This window comes from Antedon mediterranea, chromosome 8 (assembly GCF_964355755.1).
Source record: "Antedon mediterranea chromosome 8, ecAntMedi1.1, whole genome shotgun sequence".
Lineage (NCBI taxonomy): Eukaryota > Metazoa > Echinodermata > Crinoidea > Comatulida > Antedonidae > Antedon > Antedon mediterranea.
Genome location: NC_092677.1, coordinates 6,064,157 through 6,085,156, shown reverse-complemented (window position 1 = coordinate 6,085,156; position 21,000 = coordinate 6,064,157). Strand labels below are relative to the sequence as shown.

The following is a 21,000-nucleotide window of genomic DNA, read 5'->3' as shown; positions in this document are numbered from 1 at the left end:
CTCTTCCTCATCATCGCTATCATCTCCATCAATTTCAAACATCTGATGTATGAAGAAGATTGTTACAGTTTTTGCACGAGCATAATTCTGTACAAGAGAATCCTAAGGATACACAGCATTTTTCATTTGCAACCCTTTCATTGCATTTTGACTTTTTACATGACCAGGATGACAATTCGAGAATGCTGTGTAGAGCAGGTTGCTTCTCCATCCAGTCAATTACGAGTTTATTATCGGCCATCTTCCACCCATTTCCAACAGGAGATGGAGCATTTTGTTGTTGAATAAAACTAGCTTTGTGAATTGAAGCTTGAGAATTGGCATGCTGAATATGTTTATATACAGTATCTTTATTGTGTGGCATCATATTTTCAGCTCTTACATTCATTGAGAACATTGCATACCTTACTTCATTGACAGATTGGTTCTTGTGACAATACTGTACAGCCTACATACAAATGTTTCTAGATCACAAAGTAATTCATCTGAAAGTTTGCTGGTAGAATTGCCCAATGAAAAGAATGCATAAATTAGAGTTTTCCATTACGAGTTTCATTGCCTTCACTTTACCGTTCCCAAAAAAAGCGCTGACTGAATCGCATCCTGTGAAGCAATGTAGTCTAATTAATGCATTTGAAACATCATTTCCAATATGTTCCTGAATAGCCTGCAGATGAATTGTTCGGAGATTAGCATCTTTTCCAGTATTGAAATATAGGTGAGAGCCATGCAGACTTTTGCAAAATGCCAATCCAATAATAAAAACATCATCAGTGTCAGGGCTGATTGTAACAATATCTTTACCACCATGGTGTGCAGCATACTTCGCATACAGAAACATTCTGGTGTCTGCCTCTTCTTGATTAAAACTTTTCCATTTGATTCTGAAATAGAATGGCATAATAATGATGATGTTATGAATACATTTATTCCCTTGAGGTGATCTGCTTCACACATGCTTCATATTTGAAAGAAGAACTTGATTAGCAGATAAAAATGTTTTCAACTGTTCTGGAATTTGCTGTTCGGCTTTTGGTATTTTAATTGTTTGTGAGCCGATGGCTACTCTTCGACTTCGTTCAGCATTTTTTATGCAGTTTGTGTAATTGCTACATGTGATCGCAGAACTCTCCTTCGTTTAGTAACTCTTCTGTTGACTCTAATCCTTGAAATTCTTCTGTAAAAAAAAAGAATACTAATTAATATTTATGATTCTAAATGTTTGTGTAATAAATATAATAATATAATCAGTTCAGTATCATCTATACACTATTTAATATTGCAGTACAAGAATTCAAATAATATGTCTCAAATAACAACATAAAGCATCAGGTTGGTCCATTCTGTCCTTGCCTGAGGCTACTTGCCAAGGTTTGCATGCATTACCACATTGAATAATAAAATGCAAATGTTTTTTCCCAAGATGGAGGTACCATCAAACTAGGTCCACTACACAATAATACTGGGGCCACCCTAGCTAGGCCTAATTCATATTGTAATTATGGGTTCATTTTTTGTTGGCCCAGATATTTAAAAAAAATTATATACTAGGCCTAGCCTACTCTACGTAGGCTTAATACATATTAAAAAAATAAACTTTGTAGACTACCCACCGCCAACCTACCTAGCTAGGCTTTTTTTAGCAAGGCAGTATGATATGAACTAATTACTAGGCCTAGTAGGGGCCTAGCCTAGGCTAGACTAGACCTATCATTAAAACAAATAGAATTTACCTTCTTCATTGTTGGATGAATTAACATCCTCTATTTCATATTTTACTGCTCGCCTTTGTTTGCTACAATCAGTGAAATATTGATAGCATCTTTTTATGACATCCAGCGTCGCCAGGAATTGGTAACAAGTATTGGTAAGCTCCTCTCAATATTTTCAAAAGGATTTGCGGCTACAAAACTCCTTTTGATTGCCGCTTAGATTGCACCAACTTTTTGTACACATTAAAAAAGTTTTCCATTTGGTTTCTGTGAATGTTAATATTGTCCCAGAATTAGATGTATTGTGTCAATAACAACGTTTTTGATCATCAGAAGATGACATCTTCCTGCTCCGCGCTCCAGAAGAACAACACATGTTTGTTTACGATCGTCTAGTAGCCGTATCCCGCTGTGTAAGGGAATCTGATTGGACAGTTACTGTTGCACAGCTTCATGAGTTAAAAGACAAATTTTTTGATTGGTCAATTGTGCGACCTGTACTGACCTACAAAAATCTTCTATATCACAATAAAATACATATAAAAACAAACATATTTCGTTGACGCGTAAAATTTACAACCGGGACCGGCCAGTTTAAGATTATCTATATTTTTGTTATAATTGTCATAGCAATTTTATTCTCCCCCCCGATAGGGGATCACGAAATGAAACGATAGAAGGCCATGCCCCATAGCCTATATCACTTTTGAAATATTGACGAAATTCGAAAAAGTAGTATGACTTTGATGTTAAATAAATCGTATTCAATCTTAATTAATACTTACAAAATTTATATTGTTTGAAAGTACTTGTTTTAATCTATGTATAAGTGTGTTTATAATTAAAATTAATGAATTAGTTGCCGAGAAAATGCGATTTTAAAACGGTTCTAAAATCCCGTCGAGCCGATTTCCGCGCGTTGAAAACCTCATCGGAAAATCCCCATCAGTTTTCAAAACACGATCGCACGATTACCATTGGAGCTAGCGGATTAATTTTTGTTGTATGTTATCAGGCTTTAAATAAGCTTTAATTTGATACGAAAATCGTCTTCTATAAATAGGTTTTTTGTAACGAAAAGTCAATTTTTGTGACAAAAATCCAATTTTGATTCACCGTTTATGGAAAAATATTATGGATTTTGGTATTAAATTATAGCTAAATCTACATTGAAATTGATAAAACATAGTTTACAAACGTATTGTGCATGGTAATTGTGCGAACTACATTTTAAAATGGTGCATGAGGCGTAAATCCCGTTCAAAAATTTTAAAGATCCAACCATTATAATCCGGTGAATATTGTAGTGAGTAAAATATTGTACTCTAAAATACGCGCGTGTTTGTTGTGGCGTTTTCTGTTAAATACATTAATGCACCCTATCAGCGAATGGTACGTTCCATATTTTGAACACGTTGTTTAGTTTTCCTCGCTCGAGTTCGATCGGCTCGACGCGAGATGTGTGACAGCAGCGATGTCGGAGATTGACATGTCCTTTTCCGTCGTAGAATATCTGGTTTTACACATTAATTTAACAACTTAAAATTGATGTAATGTGCGGAAGATTTATTATGCAAGTATACAATGCAAATGCGTTAGGTTAAAATGTACCGAGAAAATTTATTAAGCTAATTTACCAACGTTACATTTGACTCTGTATACGGCGGCCGAAAGTCATTAACTGCGACCGAAATACTTTAACGGGAGCGACTACTGATCGCGAGTAAGCCGTGACTTGGCCTAAACTTTAGCTCCGTATTTCAATTTAATAACGTAATAATACGAAAAGAAAACAATTTTTATAATGTTATATATACTATTCAGGTAAACAATTAATTGTTTTACTTAACATTGATTAGTTTAAATGAGTTTATTTTGACCCATATTGTGCGTTTGCCTTAAAAGAGCATATCTTACTTAGCAGCCCGGCTTAGATTTGGTGTCATAATCATATGGGCCTAAAATCTTGTTTTACGTATTCAAAAGTTATATATAATAGTATTTATGATTGAAATTATAAATATAAAGTATATTAAAATATTCTAATAATTATACTTACCGAAAATTAGTGTAAAAGAAAGGAAACAGTACACACCGTTTTTAACATACTTTTTCATTTTTTTTTTTTTATAATTTTAAATTTTACCATTAAAAATTTTTTTTTTTCAAATACACATCTAAAATATATTTATTAATGAAATATACACTACATTCTAACAAGTACAAAAAAAATTAAATGAATTAGTACCGTAGTTCAAAAGTTACAGATCATTGAAAAATTGCAGTTTTTTCATTTTTTAGGGAATTCCAGCAAAAATGGGCGTTAAATGCTTTCCTACCACTTTGCGGACCAATAATTTAAAAAATAGGTTTCGTTGAGGCTCCAAAAAAAATAGAGTTGTACAACTCTGTGATATCTATAGGTTTAACAAAATTCAAAACTTTTAACTAATTATTGTAAAAGTTATAACCTTTTAAAAATGCTTCCAATTTCAACTGCAAAAAACACCATTTTTAGGCAAAAAATCGTATATTTTTTTACCACTTTAAATAACCATAACTTTAGAACGGGTAATCGGATTTCAATCATTTAAATTGCAAAATGCTAATTACATTAAGTTCTTTATGGTTAACTTAAAGGAAATTTAAAAAAATTAATCTGAATTTTTTCATTGGGATACCTAATAATACTAAGTTTTAACCAACATACGTAGTATTAAAATTATTATTTGGCACTGCCGTCAGTTACTATTCTTTTAGGCAGGGACTAGCTTAGCAGCCATAGCATGCCTAGTTTTCAAAGCATTTTAGAAACATTTTAAACCCACTAGGTCTATGCTGGTATAATATTCATAACAATACAGTATTTTATAAGGCGTTATAATATGAGAATATTGGGATAGGGGGTATTTCGCTTCTTACAAATGGTTCGCTAGATAGATAAGTAGTAGTTTTGGCCTAGGCAATACATTACGTTGTATGTTATACAAATATTTACTGGACTGAGGGGCATGGTTAAAAATATAGACCAAGGTGATCTGGAGACTATGCTATATCCTGAGACGAAGTCGAGGGCTATATTTGTAACCGTTACCCGATGAAAGCCCAGTAAATATTTGTTTTATAACATTAAAAGTTTCAAAATACGATTTCAAAATTAACATTAAAAGTATAACACCTACTTCATCACTAGTTTCAGATATTGAATCATCTGGCCTATAGGAAGTGTCCACATAAGATACCTATTAAAAAAAAAAGACATAAAAATACTATTTTTATACTAATTAGAAAAGACGTTGAGGGATGTTTCACAGTTACAATGATACACACTTTTCATATAAAAATTTGGGCGAGGTTAGCTTTCAAAGCATTTTAGTCTATGCTGGTATAATACTTACAGTTCCTTCTTCTTCTTCTTCCCCATAGTTTGTACCAATGTCTAAGAAAACACCAAAATTCAATATTTAAAATTATATCTTATTTCCCAATGATGTCAAAATAGTCAAACAATACTTATTTTTAATTAACATCATAAAGAAAAAATACACTATTCAAGTTACTATTAAATATCAACATATCAACACAAAAAAAAAAACATTTAAAACATTTTGGACATGAAAACAAAACTGAACCTAAATTGAAAAATGAAATACAAATTTCAGATTGCATACCATTATTCTTAGTATCTGATCTTGGCTAAAAAAATGAATAAATCAGGACATTTATGACAATGGCATCGTTTATGAATTTCTGCTTATGCATATATATAAATACAGTAGTTTTCTGTAATAATTTAATTTTGATAAGAGTTAATAAATACGTACAATTCTTAGACCACAGAATGTAAGACCATCTAATATGTCATATGCTGTCTTTACTGGTCGCAATCTAAATAAAAAATTAGCAATTTATAATATAAAAATATACATTTTTAAACCCAATGACAGTATACAGTAGGATGGTAGCAACATTTACAAATAACATATAGTGAAATATACTCATAAACTATTAGAGATAGTGACATCCAACATTATGTACCACCAATCTGAGTTTACAATTAACAAAAGTATCAGCAGTTTTATTATGGACATTCAATTAAATAAATATTTACGTTTTTTTGGTGAACAACGTTTTGTTACAGTCAGTAGCACTGAAACAAAAAAATTTATAATTAATACTAGACAATTTTCAATTGCTGACAAAAGTGTTTAGTCTACTACAATAACTCTTCGTTCTATTGCTTATTAAAAAATATAAATATTCCTAGTCCCTTTTGAAAAATAGACTATTCCAAGATACATGATTAAAAATTACAAGTGCATCATGTTAAATAGCAATTTAATTTGGCAAATATTTACATTTTTTTTGTTGGTAAGAAAGTAGTTTTGTTTGAATTATCTTCACTGTATGAGTTGCCACTCCTTATTGTACCACTGAAATTAACAGAAAATACTTATCAAAATACTACACAATTTTGTACTCAACATTGCTAACAAAGGTGTTTAGTCTACTACAATAACTTTTCGTTCTATTGCTTATTTAAAAATATAAGTATTTCTAATAACTTTGATAATCATTTTCTGAAAGCGGTTTGGAAGAACAACGATCATCATGTCTTCCTAGTGTTTACAATCAAAAATCAAGAAAATTCTTATAATTCAACATTGAAAAAGAGCTTAACTTTTTAGAAAAATGGGCTATACAATGAAATGCAAATTAAAAATTACAAACTGAGCAATTCAATTTGGTAAATATTTACATTTCCGTGGTAGTCAAGATAGTAGCCGTTTCTTCATCACTTGATGAGTCGTCATCCCTTATTCTACCTCTGAAATAAAAAGAATATACAAGTCAGAAAATGGTTGTAAAATTCTCATTCAACTAAATTACTAGATTAATATATTCATAGGTCAGCCGAATTTAATTGTACAGAAAATATTTGCATTTGTAGATTTGCAACCTTACCATTTTGAATGTCACTTTTAAACATTAACTAACTCTACTTTTTTAATTGGCCACATCTGGAATGTATAATAATACAGTAATAATGTTTTTTATCTACCAGTAAGTATACCTACCCCAGAGCAAGTTTCAAATGTAATTTAAAACATCATTTATCAGATTCATACTCACCTATATCCTCAGGGTTACTTATTAGTTTGAAGATCGTGCAACCCCTAGTCTTTCAATAAACCCGGACAGACAGACAGACATGGGTTTTATTAATTTGAGTCAAGTTCAATTAAAGTCAACGATTTGATGATAGTCAAACGTAATCAATAAGCTTAATGGAAATAATTGAATTAGGCCTCGTATCAACCCTATGTGTATATAATTCATATTATGTGTACTTACGATTTCTTTAAATCTCTAAACACATCTTCAAAAGAGAGTGCCATCGGTTTCAGGATTGATTACCTTCCTAGAGTTTAAAAAAAAACTAGAATTTGAATAGCTATAAAATCAAAATGCACTTATTTACTGTACACAATGTATACCACAAGTATTGAGTGAGTACACTTGCTAATAACATTACTTCTGTTTTGAGGGAAAATTATTTGAAATTGAAAATGAAATTTGTGATACAGCTGAGAATTGACTGTCATTTTAACGTAAGGTTAAAGTAGATTTAGGCTTACTTAGTTTATACAGTTTATAATATGCTTGTCTGTGTAGTACTAGTATAGGTTACTAAGCACATCAGTTTTTAGAGGGTATGACTTATGAGATGGTAAACCTAAAGACTATCTTTAACAGACAAACAAGACCTACAGCACTTCAAAGTGCTGTACTTGCCTATGTACTGCCTTCATAGCCCCCATAATCCCATATGAATGAGAATCATAAAAAAAAGTCACAGAAAAACCTGGCTCATATCCTACCACTTCTACTAGAGTACTAAGCATAGCTACCTAAAAAATAGGCTAACCCTCTAAAAGTTAACCTAGACTAGTACCTACTACTAGGCTACTTTAGGCCTGTAGAAGTAGAAAGTAGCCTAGGCATAGGGTAGGCCTACTCTAGGCTTAGTAGGCTATGGGTCTACCTAGGTAGGCCTAGCTCTTAGTAGAGTGAGTTGTATTTTATAACTCTTCCTAGGCCTAGCCTAGGCCTAGAGCTAGGCATCCTTTTGAATTTGACATTGTAAATGTCAACATTTTTGTAGGTTTAGGCCTAGAGGGCCTATAATATTATAACCTTTAGTAGGCATAGGAGGCCTTAACCATAGAGATATTATAGTGAACTATAATATCTCTATGCCTTAACTAACCTTCTAAGCTTATTATTATACAGCCTAGGCCTAGCTAGGCTAGGCCTAGCCTAGAACGTAGTAGTAGGGCTAGGCCTAGCTAGGCCTTAGGCTAGGCTACTCTCTTTTTAGGCTAGACTAGGCCAGGGCAAGGCCTAACTAATAAGGCCCCTCCCGCTAGCTAGTAGTAGCCCTATAGGCCTACCTATCTAGTAGCCTAGGCTTAGCCTACCTACCTTCCCCTAGGCCTACTTGGCATAATAGGCTAGGCCTAGGCCTACCTAGCCCTCTAGCTAGGCCTAGACGACGTATCGTATAGAATAAGGGTACTTGTTTGTAGGGGACCCTCTCGCTGGCCCGGGCCTAGCCTCACTAGCCTTAATAGACCTGTATATTATTGGTTGTTAGTTGTTTTATTTTATTCAAACTAGCCTAGTAAATATTAGTAGTTAATTTATGCATACCAAGCATCAAAAAAGTTTTTCACTACCACCCCACGGCTCGCTTCCCGCCGATCCTCTTCTCGCTTCGCGCGCCGCCCGATGCATGCACACTGCGCATGCGTGGAGGAGTGGGATCTTTGAATTCAAAGTTTTAATTCGCCTGATGATGGTGTTGTTTTAATTAAACTTCAATAAATACAATGTTTATTTTAAATTTCAGGTATAGCAAATTTTCCAGATTTAGAATCATTAAGGAAACATTACTAAACTAATTTGCTAAACATATAATCCGTTTTTTGTTGAAAATTCAAGAAATACTGAATGTCTACCAAATGTCATATACATACAACACGACATATAACCCCCTTTATTCTTATAGGGTTTAATTTTATTAATAAACACCCCTACGACTAAAATCAACTATTCTAAGTGTTTAGACATGTACTTGAATAGAAAGACTGCTTCAAATCTTAAGTTACAACAGCAGACGGTGTTTTTTACGGTATGTTAACATTAGGGAGACATCAAAATGTCTCCCAAAAGTATTTGTCTCCCAAGTATCAGATTGAAACGCCAAATTGTCTCCCAAGTGTATAATTAATACACATATATATATATATATATATATATATATATATATATATATATATGGTTTCTGTTTAGTTTAAAACAACTAGAAATGAAAAACCTAGGCTTACCATGTATGCATAGGCTTCATACTGTACTTATCGGCCACTTTCTATTGGTGGAAAGATTCCAAATGACTCCATCAAATTTGCTTCATCTTGATCAAATACAGTGGCGATAATTTCGCATTGCGTGACAGTGACCATACTGACATGGTAATGGTATCCCTGTCTGTTCCATCACCCTGTGAGAAAAAGGTTTATGAAATTGAATAGAACAGCCAGTCAAATAAAATGATTGCCTCAAATCATGGATTAAAGAATAGAAGGATATGCATCGACGGTGACATCAAACGATTTTACAACGCGCTTGCCTATACTAAAGCACTGCTGCCAATCAAACAAACACGTTCATTGAACTCCGTGTCTCTAACCGCGGCCCTCTGTAAAACGCTGCGAATCAACTGTTACATTTTTTTAGACCAAAACGTAACCATGTAGAAATCGTATGCGCAGTCTGAATGTTCTATTGACATGTCTGCGTCGATGATTAATTGATAACAAACATATATTGCTGAATAATTCTGTTTTAGTTTCATCACAATCGGACTACGAAAAGTTCACTTTCTTACGACTGGTAATTTTAGGTAGTTGGTAATATTAATAAAATATGCCATTTTTATATTTGAATTATCATTATTTGCCTGCCATCTTCTGTCATTAAAAATTGCGTTAATCTATAGAATATTAAATTATGCATTTGACCATGTATGTTGTTAGCGTGGCCGGTGTTCAGACATACAACAATCGTGTTTTTTAATATATGGCTAAGCAGTGGTTTCTTCATAAATCTCCTTAATTATCGATGTGATTATATTTAAACTGTAGTGCCTGGTGATTGGCTAGTGGTTATGTCATCCACATCACATCCAATCACCGGGCCTAATTGAATGAAAACAGCGATCCCTGATCCGGGATTGGCTGGCTATGTATAGTTGCGATTCGTTACCTAGCGGTCGTTTTGAAAAGTACACGCAGGGCAAACTTGATCACGAACAAACGAAGTAGGCCTACCTATTATTATTCACACAAGAAGTAAGACAACGGTGAGTATTTAAGATTAGCCTAGGCCTACCTAGGCAGTATCAATGTCGGCAAATCATAGGGTTTACTAGCCCAGTTTAGCCTAGTTAGTACAAGGCCTGGGCCTAGCTAGGCTAGCATTCTTGCTGATTTTGTAATTTTACAACAAATGAGACAACTAATAGTTATTGTCTCAGATGTAGGGCTACTACAGGTCATAAAATGCTACTTTAATCATCATAAAAAAATCATTAGCGTAGATCAATCGCGGCAGAAACCAACATAGTCAATAGTTGACCATCTACAAACATCATGCCACCAAAGAACGCGCGAAAGAAGCGTAGTAGCCAACAAGGTTAAATGTCGTTGCACATGTGCAGTAAACAATATATTAGGCACGCGACCGTTTCGTTGTTACCATGCGGTTAATTAAACTGTAACATTGTGGGCGGTCCGCGGTCTGTCGGCGAGAGTCAAGGAACCCTTGATCTCACGTCGATGCATATCCTTCTATTCTTTAATCCATGCTCAAATCAAATGAATACAAAACATTCCTACTGCATGCATTGAGGTATTCACCATTGAATAGAATTGAATACTGGCTAATGAATAATTTATAAAAACACAACTAACAAATACTATACGGTCATTTACAGGTAATTAAAAAAATTGACAATGGAGCTATAAATGTAGTTCTATGCTTTTACTAAGGGACATACTCATGTAATTATTTTTCCTCTAGGTTCAAGCGTCTCACCATCTGTGGAGGATGGTACGTGTATTTAATGTATTTTTTTAATAATACAAAATACTAACAAAATTAATTATAAAACTAGATTTAATTCGTCACTATGACGAATTATAGGTTATATGCATTGATTTAAATAAAGATAATTGATTTTTAAAAGATATATTGATTGATTGATTTTCTCAGAATCTTTAATTATTTATAATATATGATAGGACCTTGCTAACGCGAACACCATAGCCGGTATCACAATCCGATCAAAGATCCATATGCGTATAATGTCATAAACCACATTTGTTGTTACATAATAATAAAGACACAAATTAATTTTTATCTAGATTTCATTAGAAATCATGTGTATAATCTATACACTAAGAAATAAATTAGAAAAAACAATACGGATAATAAAAAAAAATCTTATTTCGTTTCCCAAGGTGAGACTCGATCTCGGTACCTTGAATGCCATAGACACGAGCACAGACCATCGAGCCATACACAACTGACTAAAAGTTGTAGAAAAATTCCTCCGTGTATTTACTATGCAGTAACCACTTTGGTGAAAATAGATTATTACATACCGAAATGAATTATAATTTTTTACTATAATGAGATCTTTAAAATGTAAACAAATGATGCACTGTCAAACTACATACTTTTAACTTTAATATATGAACTTTTGAAGGAAGAAAGTTAATGTTAAGTTTGTTATTTTGGCCTAAGAAAATGTCATAATTTGTTTGATTGTCAAAATTATTTTTTTAAAATTTAATATGCAATTAATGATGACTTAATCAACTTTTGTTCTCTTAATTTGATAATAAATCATTCTGACGATATATATTAATTTTAAAATTTAGCATATTTTCACCATTTTGTTAACTTATACGTGCGTAGCCAGTCACTTTTGACGTGCTCGTATAACGCAATTTCGAGTTGAAACCTGAATCAAATATGATGATATTATTAAAGAAAGATTGTAAAACAGAAATCGGGCAAAAAGAATGCGCATTAATGTTTAACGCGCAGTGGGCGTGCAAAAATCTGCGCACTCATGGCAATTTTTTAAACGCTTAAAATTGCCTGAAACGTACTCTAATTTCATCGAAAATTAATTTTGAACATTTTAAGCGCGCGTACGCAAGCGTTATATGCGCTACGCACGTAATTGTATTGCCATATGATGAAATATTACCTGAAATTTATGAGTACCAAATTTTGTTTAATTGTGATTCATGCTTGTGAAGATATGATTACAAACGTGATTTCGTAAAATCGCGCGTAGACCGCGTCATTTTTGATTGCGCATCGTGAAAATATAACCACATCGATTCCTGGCCATAAGGAATATACTCTGAAAACTTGACTTAGCTAGATGAAACTGATGCCAAGATAATTCACGGACAAAATAGTACTAAGGAAAGAATAAATAAATAAATAAATAAATAAATAAAGATTTTGACAGAATCAAGAGGTTATATATGCATATCATGCATATAACCTAATTATTGTTTTTTACCAGATTGTTATACTAATAGAGCCCTTCTCATGATCAAATTTGACACAATTAAAATGTAAAAAAAAAAAATCAAAACTATGTGCAGTTAGAATTTATTATTCTATTTATATTTATTTATTATATAAACTACAGTTTACATAACACTTCACACTAAGCGCTGCCTACTTATATTGCACATGCCCCATTATAAATTTTCGCTTATCTTGTCTGTCTTGTTTTAATACAAAAATGAACATTTTACTGCTGTGAAACTGCTTTGAACACAATGACGTAATCACACTGCAAGTAATTTGATCAATCATGATGCGATGGTTGATGACCCATCATGTTGTGATTGGTCAAATTGCTTCAAGCTTAAATCATGGAAGAGTGAGATCCCTAGCCACATGAATGAATGCTCAGTTGTAATGTAGAAATTATTATTTTTATGGTTTGCTTTTATAGGAAAGGTTACCAATACCAGTGCCTATGAAGGTGATCCAGTTGATGACCAGGGTAATAATACTGAATTAAAATCCTCTAAATATGTTTTGAACAATTGTAATTTAAAAATACAGAAAAAGTTGTTTTTGGATAGTATTCAAACTTCAAACCCACAGTCTTCAGTTCAAGTCCCATCCATTAACTTCCAATTTTGTAATAGTATTCTCAGGTGTACATAATATGTGGTACAATTTAACCTACTGAATGACAAAGTTGTGCAATACCTTTCCAACCTGATTTTTTTAATGAATAAAAGTATTACTACAGTATCATTTTTATGTTTTTAATTTAACCACATACTAATATTTTTTTTGCAGGTGGGGAAGTCCCCATTTTCATGGTCATTATGTTAATACTTGTCCTTGTAATGATTATCGTCGTTGTTGTTATCATCCTAAAGAAATGTAAGTATCGTATCCATTTTCATACACTCAGAGGCTTTGTTAATAATCTTTAAAGACGGCAATGAATTTTTTACAGCAGTGAATTGATTTTAAAATTAATTATTAAATTATTTATAAAATAATGACAGAAATGGTTGTCTGTTACCTGCAATTAACAATACCCTTGTACACTTGTATTATTAATACCACTTTATATCAGTAGTTTTCATAGACTTTCATTATCATTGGGATTTCAAATTCATGTTTCATGAGTATTTGCTCTCATTCATAATCAATTGCCTGGTTTAGGCAATATAAAGACTGGGCTTTTTGACAAAAGCCTGTCAGATTATAATACTAAAATGACAGCAGATATTAATGGGGAACCAATACTAGGTAAAAATGAGGTGAATAAAGGTAGTGTTCTTCAAAATTAATTTACAAGTAAAAGAAACATGCTTTTAAAGTAGAGTATGAATAAATCAATTTTTTTTTGCTATGGATATATTATTATGTCATCCGAAATGAAAAGATGAATGATTATAAAAAAAATAGCATGTTATTATATATCTATTTTTCATTTTTCTTCATTAAAAAAATAGGTGGATATATACGGATTAAAGCATTTCGGTAAGGATTCACTTTTAACTATTTTGATAATCTATATTATAAGAGAGAGCATTTTTGTTGTTAATACAAATGTTTGATATTGTGTGCATCTATACATATGGGGTATACATCATGACCACAATGGTCCTGGGAAAGGTTTAAACTTTCCTTGTTCTAATATAAAAGTCAAATTTTAAAAATTAAGTAAAGTACCGAAATATTGATAATACATGTAACTAATCTACTATATACAAAAAAGTCAAATAATATTGTATTTCGTCTATCCAATTGACAAAATGTAGCATTTGATTGCTCTTGGTCTATGCTTTTAATAGCTAGACCTAACCTACCACTATTAGATAAGTGTTTTCTATATAATTTTCTTACACCATTTTTAATACCGATTGGAGACAATTTAGTCTGGCAAATCTTGCTGACAAAACCTGCTTCGGGAGAACAGTTACTTAGTATCAATTTTGGAAATGTTTGATGCAAAACATGCAAAATTGGTTTTATAACATTTAAAGCAGACAAAACAAAAGATTTTTCACATTGAAAATGATGTGCATGGGAAAGCAAATTATACAGTAAAGCGTAAAAAACACATTTTGTTTATAATTATTAAAAAGGTTCAAAACCTGGGTTAGTTTTAAACTGTCCTATCATATGTTGTAATTGATTTAATCTTAGAAAATCTTTGAAAAATTAGGGGTGAATTCTTGTCTATGCTCACAACAAAACAACTTCCAATTTCCATAAACCCTTTGTACATTTTTAGATTTATTTTACTATTTTCTGATAGCTCAAATCAAGAAATTACGACTCCATGCTCAAGTGATGATAGTATTGGGGAAAATGTTTTGTAAGTATGCATTTAATATTTCCTTTTGTAAACACATTGAACTTCTGTAGGCCTACTACAGCAGTATACAAATAACGCACAAGTCAGAGTGTGTTAGATGCAGTGCACTCAAGGGTATTTACAATGGTGCGCCATCATCTCTGTTATGGTAATATCTTAATTTTATGGATTCTTTGTTCTTCCTGTCCTTCCATGAGGATTTAGTGGTTATTGATATACCAAAAGGGGATTTTTAACTCAAAATGCACATCTTAAGTTTTTTGTAGCTTTTGTATGTTTACATTTATTTATATTTACTATAATTTTGTTTAGGAATTCAAATGGTAGCGTGGAAAGTAAAACAAGTAGAGACGCTCTGTAAGTATTGGTATATATGTTGTCAACTGTGTTTAAAAAAGTACATTTTGTCACTTAGTATTATAATATACAAAGAAGGAATGTTTATGAGTGCAATGGTGCAAATAATTTCATGAAGTGAAAGATAAAAATTTATATTTTTAATCAAGGGGTTCAATTAAGGGTTTATTTATTTCAATCGTTCTTGCAGTTAAAAAAGCAGAATTACAACAATTGTTACAATTTATAAAAATAGTAAAAGTTGGATAAACACAATAATAAAATTTAACATTAAAATTAACATAACTATCAATTACATACAATTACAATTTATAATATACAGTAATAAAATACAATTATTAGAACAGTTTGGCAGGTTCTTGCTAAACACCGCAAACCTCTAAAAAAAAACATAGCAAACCCCATCGAACCAACATAAAAGTTACTGAATCGAGTAGTTTACTACACACTTGATATGTCAAAAAAAAAATACATTTTTGTTGTTAACTACTTACTGATTTTAGAGGTAAAACATCATTTTGTGGTTAAAAATAATTGCTCAACCTCCAAAAAAACATAGCAAACCACCAAACCAACATAAAAGCTAGTGAATTGTGTATTGGTATTAACAATGGTTCAGTTTAATTTAAAAAAAAATTGTTTTAATGTAAAAATCCAGCTGAACCAACATACCAAACTTGATTAAACACTAAAAAAAAGTGTTTGATTTTGTGATTTGGTTACTGTTAGATGTTTATTGATTTACATTAGTGGGTGAAATAACTGTCATTTGTTTTCCATTTTTTAGAACCATAGAAGTTACTGTACAAAATAATTTAGAAATGTTCCTAATTATTATAAGTAATTATAATGCCTGAAGAATTGTCTACACTAGCTAACTTTTGTTTGCAAACAAAGTTTGCCACTGTTTGTAGAAGGATGTGCTACTTGAGGTTGTCCATCTGAAGATAACATGGCTTTGATTTTATTTTGATATCATACAAAGTTAACAAATACAAAAAATGCAATCATTTGTATGGTACCAGGGATATAGTCCTCTAAATCCAAAAAGGTTTCCGGCTAACCTCAAATGGACATCCACCAGTAACCACAACCCTCTCCAAACAGTAACAAACTTGGAGTTTGCTAGTGTAGACTATGCTTAAACCATAATTTACCGGTTTGTAGTAGAGGTTCCTTCCGTAAGAACGAAATAGATAAAAAGAGACAACAAAGTCAAGATAATGTTGCAATGACTAAAAAGAACTACCATGAAAGACATTTAAACAAAGTTGAACATTACCCACAGAAAAGCCTTGTAAGTACAATCAACATGTCCATAACAAGCTAAACCTTTCAAACTTGTTAAAACAATGCAGCTAACAATGTACTAAACAAAGTTGCATTTCCTTGTTAATGGAAGTTCCATTTCAATTTAATTTCCACACTAAAACATATGTCATAGTACAAAGTGTAATTTATTGATTTGATTTTTTTTACATTTCATACAGAAAGATAATGAGAACTGTAATCTGCATTCATTTTGATTCAATATTGAATTTCTATTTTCTTTTCTTTATCAGTTTTGCATTTCGTTTATTAAGCAACTTCAATGCAATGTTAAAAGCATTTATTTTCCAGGCTATAAGGTTTTGAGCTTAAATCTTAAATTCTAAAGTCTTCTAATTTTATCCTCAACCTCGTTGTCACCATCAACACTTCGTTGTCACATCTATGATTCATTGATAATGCTTATTATGAACATCGTAAGGCATAATTACTATTATTATTATTATTATTTATTTCCTTTATTGCATCAAGTAAGCAGTGATGAAGTTGACATAAATATAATAGTAAATATGTAAACACATAGTATAACACAGTCCAAACAAGTAATACTAAAATATATCATAGTCCACAAATCAGTCTTTCAATGGCCATCATAGTACATCCAGTAACACAAACCAATAGAGGTTCACAATTTGCTTATCATAACTCAGTTACTGATCATTCACCAATCATTGAAAACTCCGTGGAAAGTAATGAAGTTTTTTGTGCGTTGTGTCCGGACTTTGGGGAGGGTGAACGATCTAACGCGTCGGAGCTAAGACAAGATATCACATCACACTTTCCAGAGACAATGTTTATTAAATTTAAAATGTATGTTGAATTATGTTATTTTCTCATTATTATCTCTCATTCAAAACCTCTATTAAGAAACTTTATTTTAAAAATTAACTTACTATTAACTTGTTTTAATGGCAAAATTGTAGAATACTTTTAAAAATGAGTTAATTTTTTGCAAGTTGTTGTGTGTAAAAACTAAAAACTGATGTTTATTTTAAGTTATGAAATATTTTTCAGCATTGTTACTTGTATTATGATATTGATGTTTTCTGTTGCTTTTAGTTTTATTTCAGTTTATTATTTATTATATTTTTGTTTTACTTGATTCTTTATTGTCCCTTGAAACACAAAAAAATTAAGGTCAAAATATACTAAATTTTAATTGGCCATATCAAAGTAATATTAAAGTTATTCACTTTAAGTCGAAAATTCGAGCCAAAAACAACAATTTTACGTAATTAATAGCTAAACTAATTTGATTACATTTTGTCTGGAAAATAGCGAGCAAAAGTAAACAAAGATTTCAAACCATGAGTATACATTATGCATGATGCTAATTTATTGTTTACAACTCGTCACGGTTGAAAGTTGTTTTCACACAGATCGCGAGGAAGTTTTATGATTATGCATACAGAGTAGCCAAATAAGCGCATTGCATATGGGATATGTTTTGATCGAAAACTTTGACTGGAAGTCAAAGTTATTTTTTGAACCAAAAAACGTCTGTATTTCAGTTAAATGATTTTTTTTTTTGACAAATTTTTGGTGAAAGTTAATAACTATTATGATACTTCAAAATGACTCACTTTTTTTCGAAATCTTTTTATTTTAATTTTTTTGGAATTTGACAAAGGGACAATACATCTTTAATAAAAAAAAGAATCTAAATCTTGAACCACAAATTAAACTAATATTTCACCTGCTTAAATTGTATTTGAAAAAGAATATGTTGCCATTCATATACACATTTATTGCAATCTCGAATGTTTTGAATAATATGTTTCAGAATATAGAAGGCTTACATTATGCTGACCTGGATTTTACACGGCATGCACGTCACTCCAGTAGCTCAAAAGATCGCATAATACACACAGAAGATACTACATTGTACTGCAGCATAACTCACCATCATTCCAAATGATTAATTTAAAACAAATTCGCCATAAAAGTTATTTATTTAAATGGAACATTATTACCACGATAATAAAATTCAGAATTTGGTGTAGAAAACATAGTTTTCCTACTCCATGTTATGAATGTTTTGCAATATGATAGTTTAGTTTTTTAGGATTTTTTAAATTTTTCTGGCGAATATATGTTCCCTGGCTGATAATAAATCACAAATATGACGATGTATTGTTTAAATTATTTAACGAATGTGGTGAAGAGTACTGTATGTATGTATACAGTGTCTCTTGTTTTTCTTATCTCTGTCTTATACAAACGTTTGAATAGAATACATTATGATAATTATTATTAATTACAATATTAATTATTTACAATTTTTTAAAGAATAAAGTTTATATATGGTATGGTAGAGCGTTTATAATATAGTAATTTTAAAATAATTAATATATATTTTGTATATAGATATCGTCTATGTTATGAATCATTTTTATTTTATTGGTTTGCTAAAAGCAACTCAAATTCTTGCTGGAACGTGACTGCTGTATCATCTTGGATTATTGACAAATAGCCAATATTAGGAAGGTTTTCGGGGTAGGAGCGTCCGTTGAGAATTTGCTGGGGCGAATTTAACTATAATTTGTGCTAAACTTCAAGCATTAAAAGAGCCTTATTATACTGTATATATGGTTAAAGGTATGTTTTTATACTAGGACCTGGAGCGGATCCAGACATTTTTGAGAAGGGAGGGGGGGGGGGTGGTCCGCCGATAAAAAGGGCACATCAGATATTGAGTATTTGAGCCACAGCCCCCCAGGACACACTTAGATGGCCGGAAATGGCACTCTCGCACGCAAAATCCATGATAAATGGCACCTTTCTAGTTCGCCGGAAATGACACTTTATTAGCAGGGATAACGATGCAAAATTAAAAGTTGTTATTTTTCAACCAATTTAAACATTATCTGTTGGTATTTTGTTTCAATATTCCAATAAAGAAAGAATTACGAAAATCTGACTTGTAGTTTTCGAAATATAGGGTCTAAAACATTGCCGAAAATGATCGTTTTTAGCCACGAACGTTGTAAACAAATTGCGCCATTTTTCGCTAAAATAATTACATATAATTACATTTAATAGTAATTTCTTTTATATATCAACATTGGAAATATCAATAAAATATGTTATTAAATGTTTATAAAATATATAGAGTTGTTTATTTAACGGAATTCGTACAAATTCATTGCTCTAAATGTGTGTAGAGTACCGTTCAGTACAGAGAGATCACGTGACTTCTTGGTACACGCGAGAGAAAACATTCCGCTGTGGGTGATTCGCGTCCACCAATCCAAAATAGCCAGAATCCAAAATCATTCGACCGTGAGCTCTGCTGATCGCGGGAAAGCTCAGCTTTGATTGGCTTACGATGACATCATATCACAAAATGGTGGTTTTGTAGTTGAGCCTCACGTACTTTTCACAAATATTGTTTCAAAAATGAAATAAATGAACCTTCTTTATGGTATGTGTGATTTTTCTTTAAAAGATTTGAATAATAAAGGCTTCATATCGAGAAAAAAACATTTTTTTGGCACTTATAATAAATATTTCTCAGAGAAAAAAGCACATGGCTTGTAGAACTATATTATCTTGGCGTAGGAAGACAAACAAATCCCAGGTCACGAGAGGCTCAACTACAAAAACAAGGTTGAATAGTATAGTGTAAGGACCGTTCGATGATTTTTGAGTAAACAATCTACCGCGTATGGTCGTACGCGGTAGATAGTACGATATTTTAACTACATTTTTTACATGTTTGGTTGGATGTAATGGAAATAAAAAATAGTTGATCTGATGGAATGATATGTAAATAAACAAATACTCAAAAGAATTATGTTTACAGTTCAATTATTTTCAGAATAATAATACAGTACATAAAAATGTGTTTACCAATGGACAAATAATCGCGTCAATGACAGAGCGCGCATGGTAACGTACGCGGAGTTGAATCGTAAAAAGTTTACATGCGCCCTCTGTAGTATGCGAAACGATCTATTTTTAAAAGTTTAAGTAGAGATCATCACGCGTCACCACCTCTCACAATGCGATGAACGTTTGTATGTGCACTTTGATTAAGTTTCGGATTTTGCTTGTCAATAAACCGCTTTAATATATTGTTGTATTTTGTATAACTTTTGTAAAATATAAGTACAGTATAAAAACTGATCAACCAATTGGTAGCGTACTGCAATCGGAATGAAACACTTTGATTTTTGTTGTAAAGCTATTATAACTGTCGGTCCGTATAAATTGTCTAAACACCGTTTAAATCGATATGGTCAGTTAAACATGCGATTTTAGAATAAGATGTCAAATAAGTTAGACTATTTATATTAATAATGGCTACAATGTTCCTTTAAAACCGGACGATAATTACAAATCGTTTTCGTTCTTATAGCCTAGACGTAACAATTATTTTACTGCCCGGCAAGGTATCGTACGGGTTTTACGAGAGGCAATGGTAGCATTATATATAATTGGATGTCCAAATGAAAGTTGTAGTGATGTGACGGAAAACAATTCGTTACACCTACTCCCGTGAGTGCAATTGGGCATCTCAGCTATTACTGTATGTAGTTTCGATATACGTACATCGTTCTGTGGTGATGGCATCGATAGAAAATGTCTTGTAGCATA

At 31.9% G+C, this 21,000-nt stretch overlaps 2 protein-coding genes across 7 annotated transcripts in view; one reads left to right on the top strand and one right to left on the bottom strand.

The window, feature by feature from the left end:
* Window positions 1-20,228, top strand: part of LOC140057494 (uncharacterized) — a 48,036-nt gene extending 27,808 nt beyond the window's left edge. For 3 of the 4 annotated variants that reach the window (XM_072103174.1, XM_072103176.1, XM_072103173.1), the window contains 7 exons: window positions 10,857-10,886; window positions 12,823-12,873; window positions 13,179-13,265; window positions 13,847-13,874; window positions 14,656-14,715; window positions 15,028-15,072; window positions 18,185-20,228. In XM_072103174.1, the coding sequence (XP_071959275.1) occupies window positions 10,857-10,886; window positions 12,823-12,873; window positions 13,179-13,265; window positions 13,847-13,874; window positions 14,656-14,715; window positions 15,028-15,072; window positions 18,185-18,191 (308 nt within the window). In that variant the 3' untranslated portion in view covers window positions 18,192-20,228. The remainder of the gene's footprint in view (window positions 1-10,856; window positions 10,887-12,822; window positions 12,874-13,178; window positions 13,266-13,846; window positions 13,875-14,655; window positions 14,716-15,027; window positions 15,073-18,184) is intronic. The other variant, XM_072103175.1, reaches the window with a different exon arrangement.
* LOC140057495 (uncharacterized) lies at window positions 4,916-8,771 on the bottom strand. Of its 3 annotated transcripts, none has more exons than XM_072103180.1 (7): window positions 8,427-8,771; window positions 7,068-7,134; window positions 6,472-6,540; window positions 6,071-6,145; window positions 5,824-5,862; window positions 5,111-5,151; window positions 4,916-4,954 (listed from the first exon to the last, which is right to left on the bottom strand). In XM_072103180.1, the coding sequence occupies exons 2-7, from the start codon at window positions 7,109-7,111 to the stop codon at window positions 4,929-4,931; spliced, it is 294 nt and encodes a 97-aa protein (XP_071959281.1). In that variant the 5' UTR covers window positions 7,112-7,134; window positions 8,427-8,771; the 3' UTR covers window positions 4,916-4,928. The 3 variants fall into 3 exon arrangements, with proteins under 3 accessions (XP_071959281.1, XP_071959280.1, XP_071959279.1); XM_072103179.1 differs by lacking the exon at window positions 4,916-4,954 and adding an exon at window positions 5,537-5,600 and having other exon boundaries at window positions 4,993-5,151; XM_072103178.1 differs by lacking the exons at window positions 4,916-4,954; window positions 5,111-5,151; window positions 5,824-5,862 and adding exons at window positions 5,162-5,408; window positions 5,537-5,600.
* Window positions 20,229-21,000: the final 772 nt, after the last annotated feature.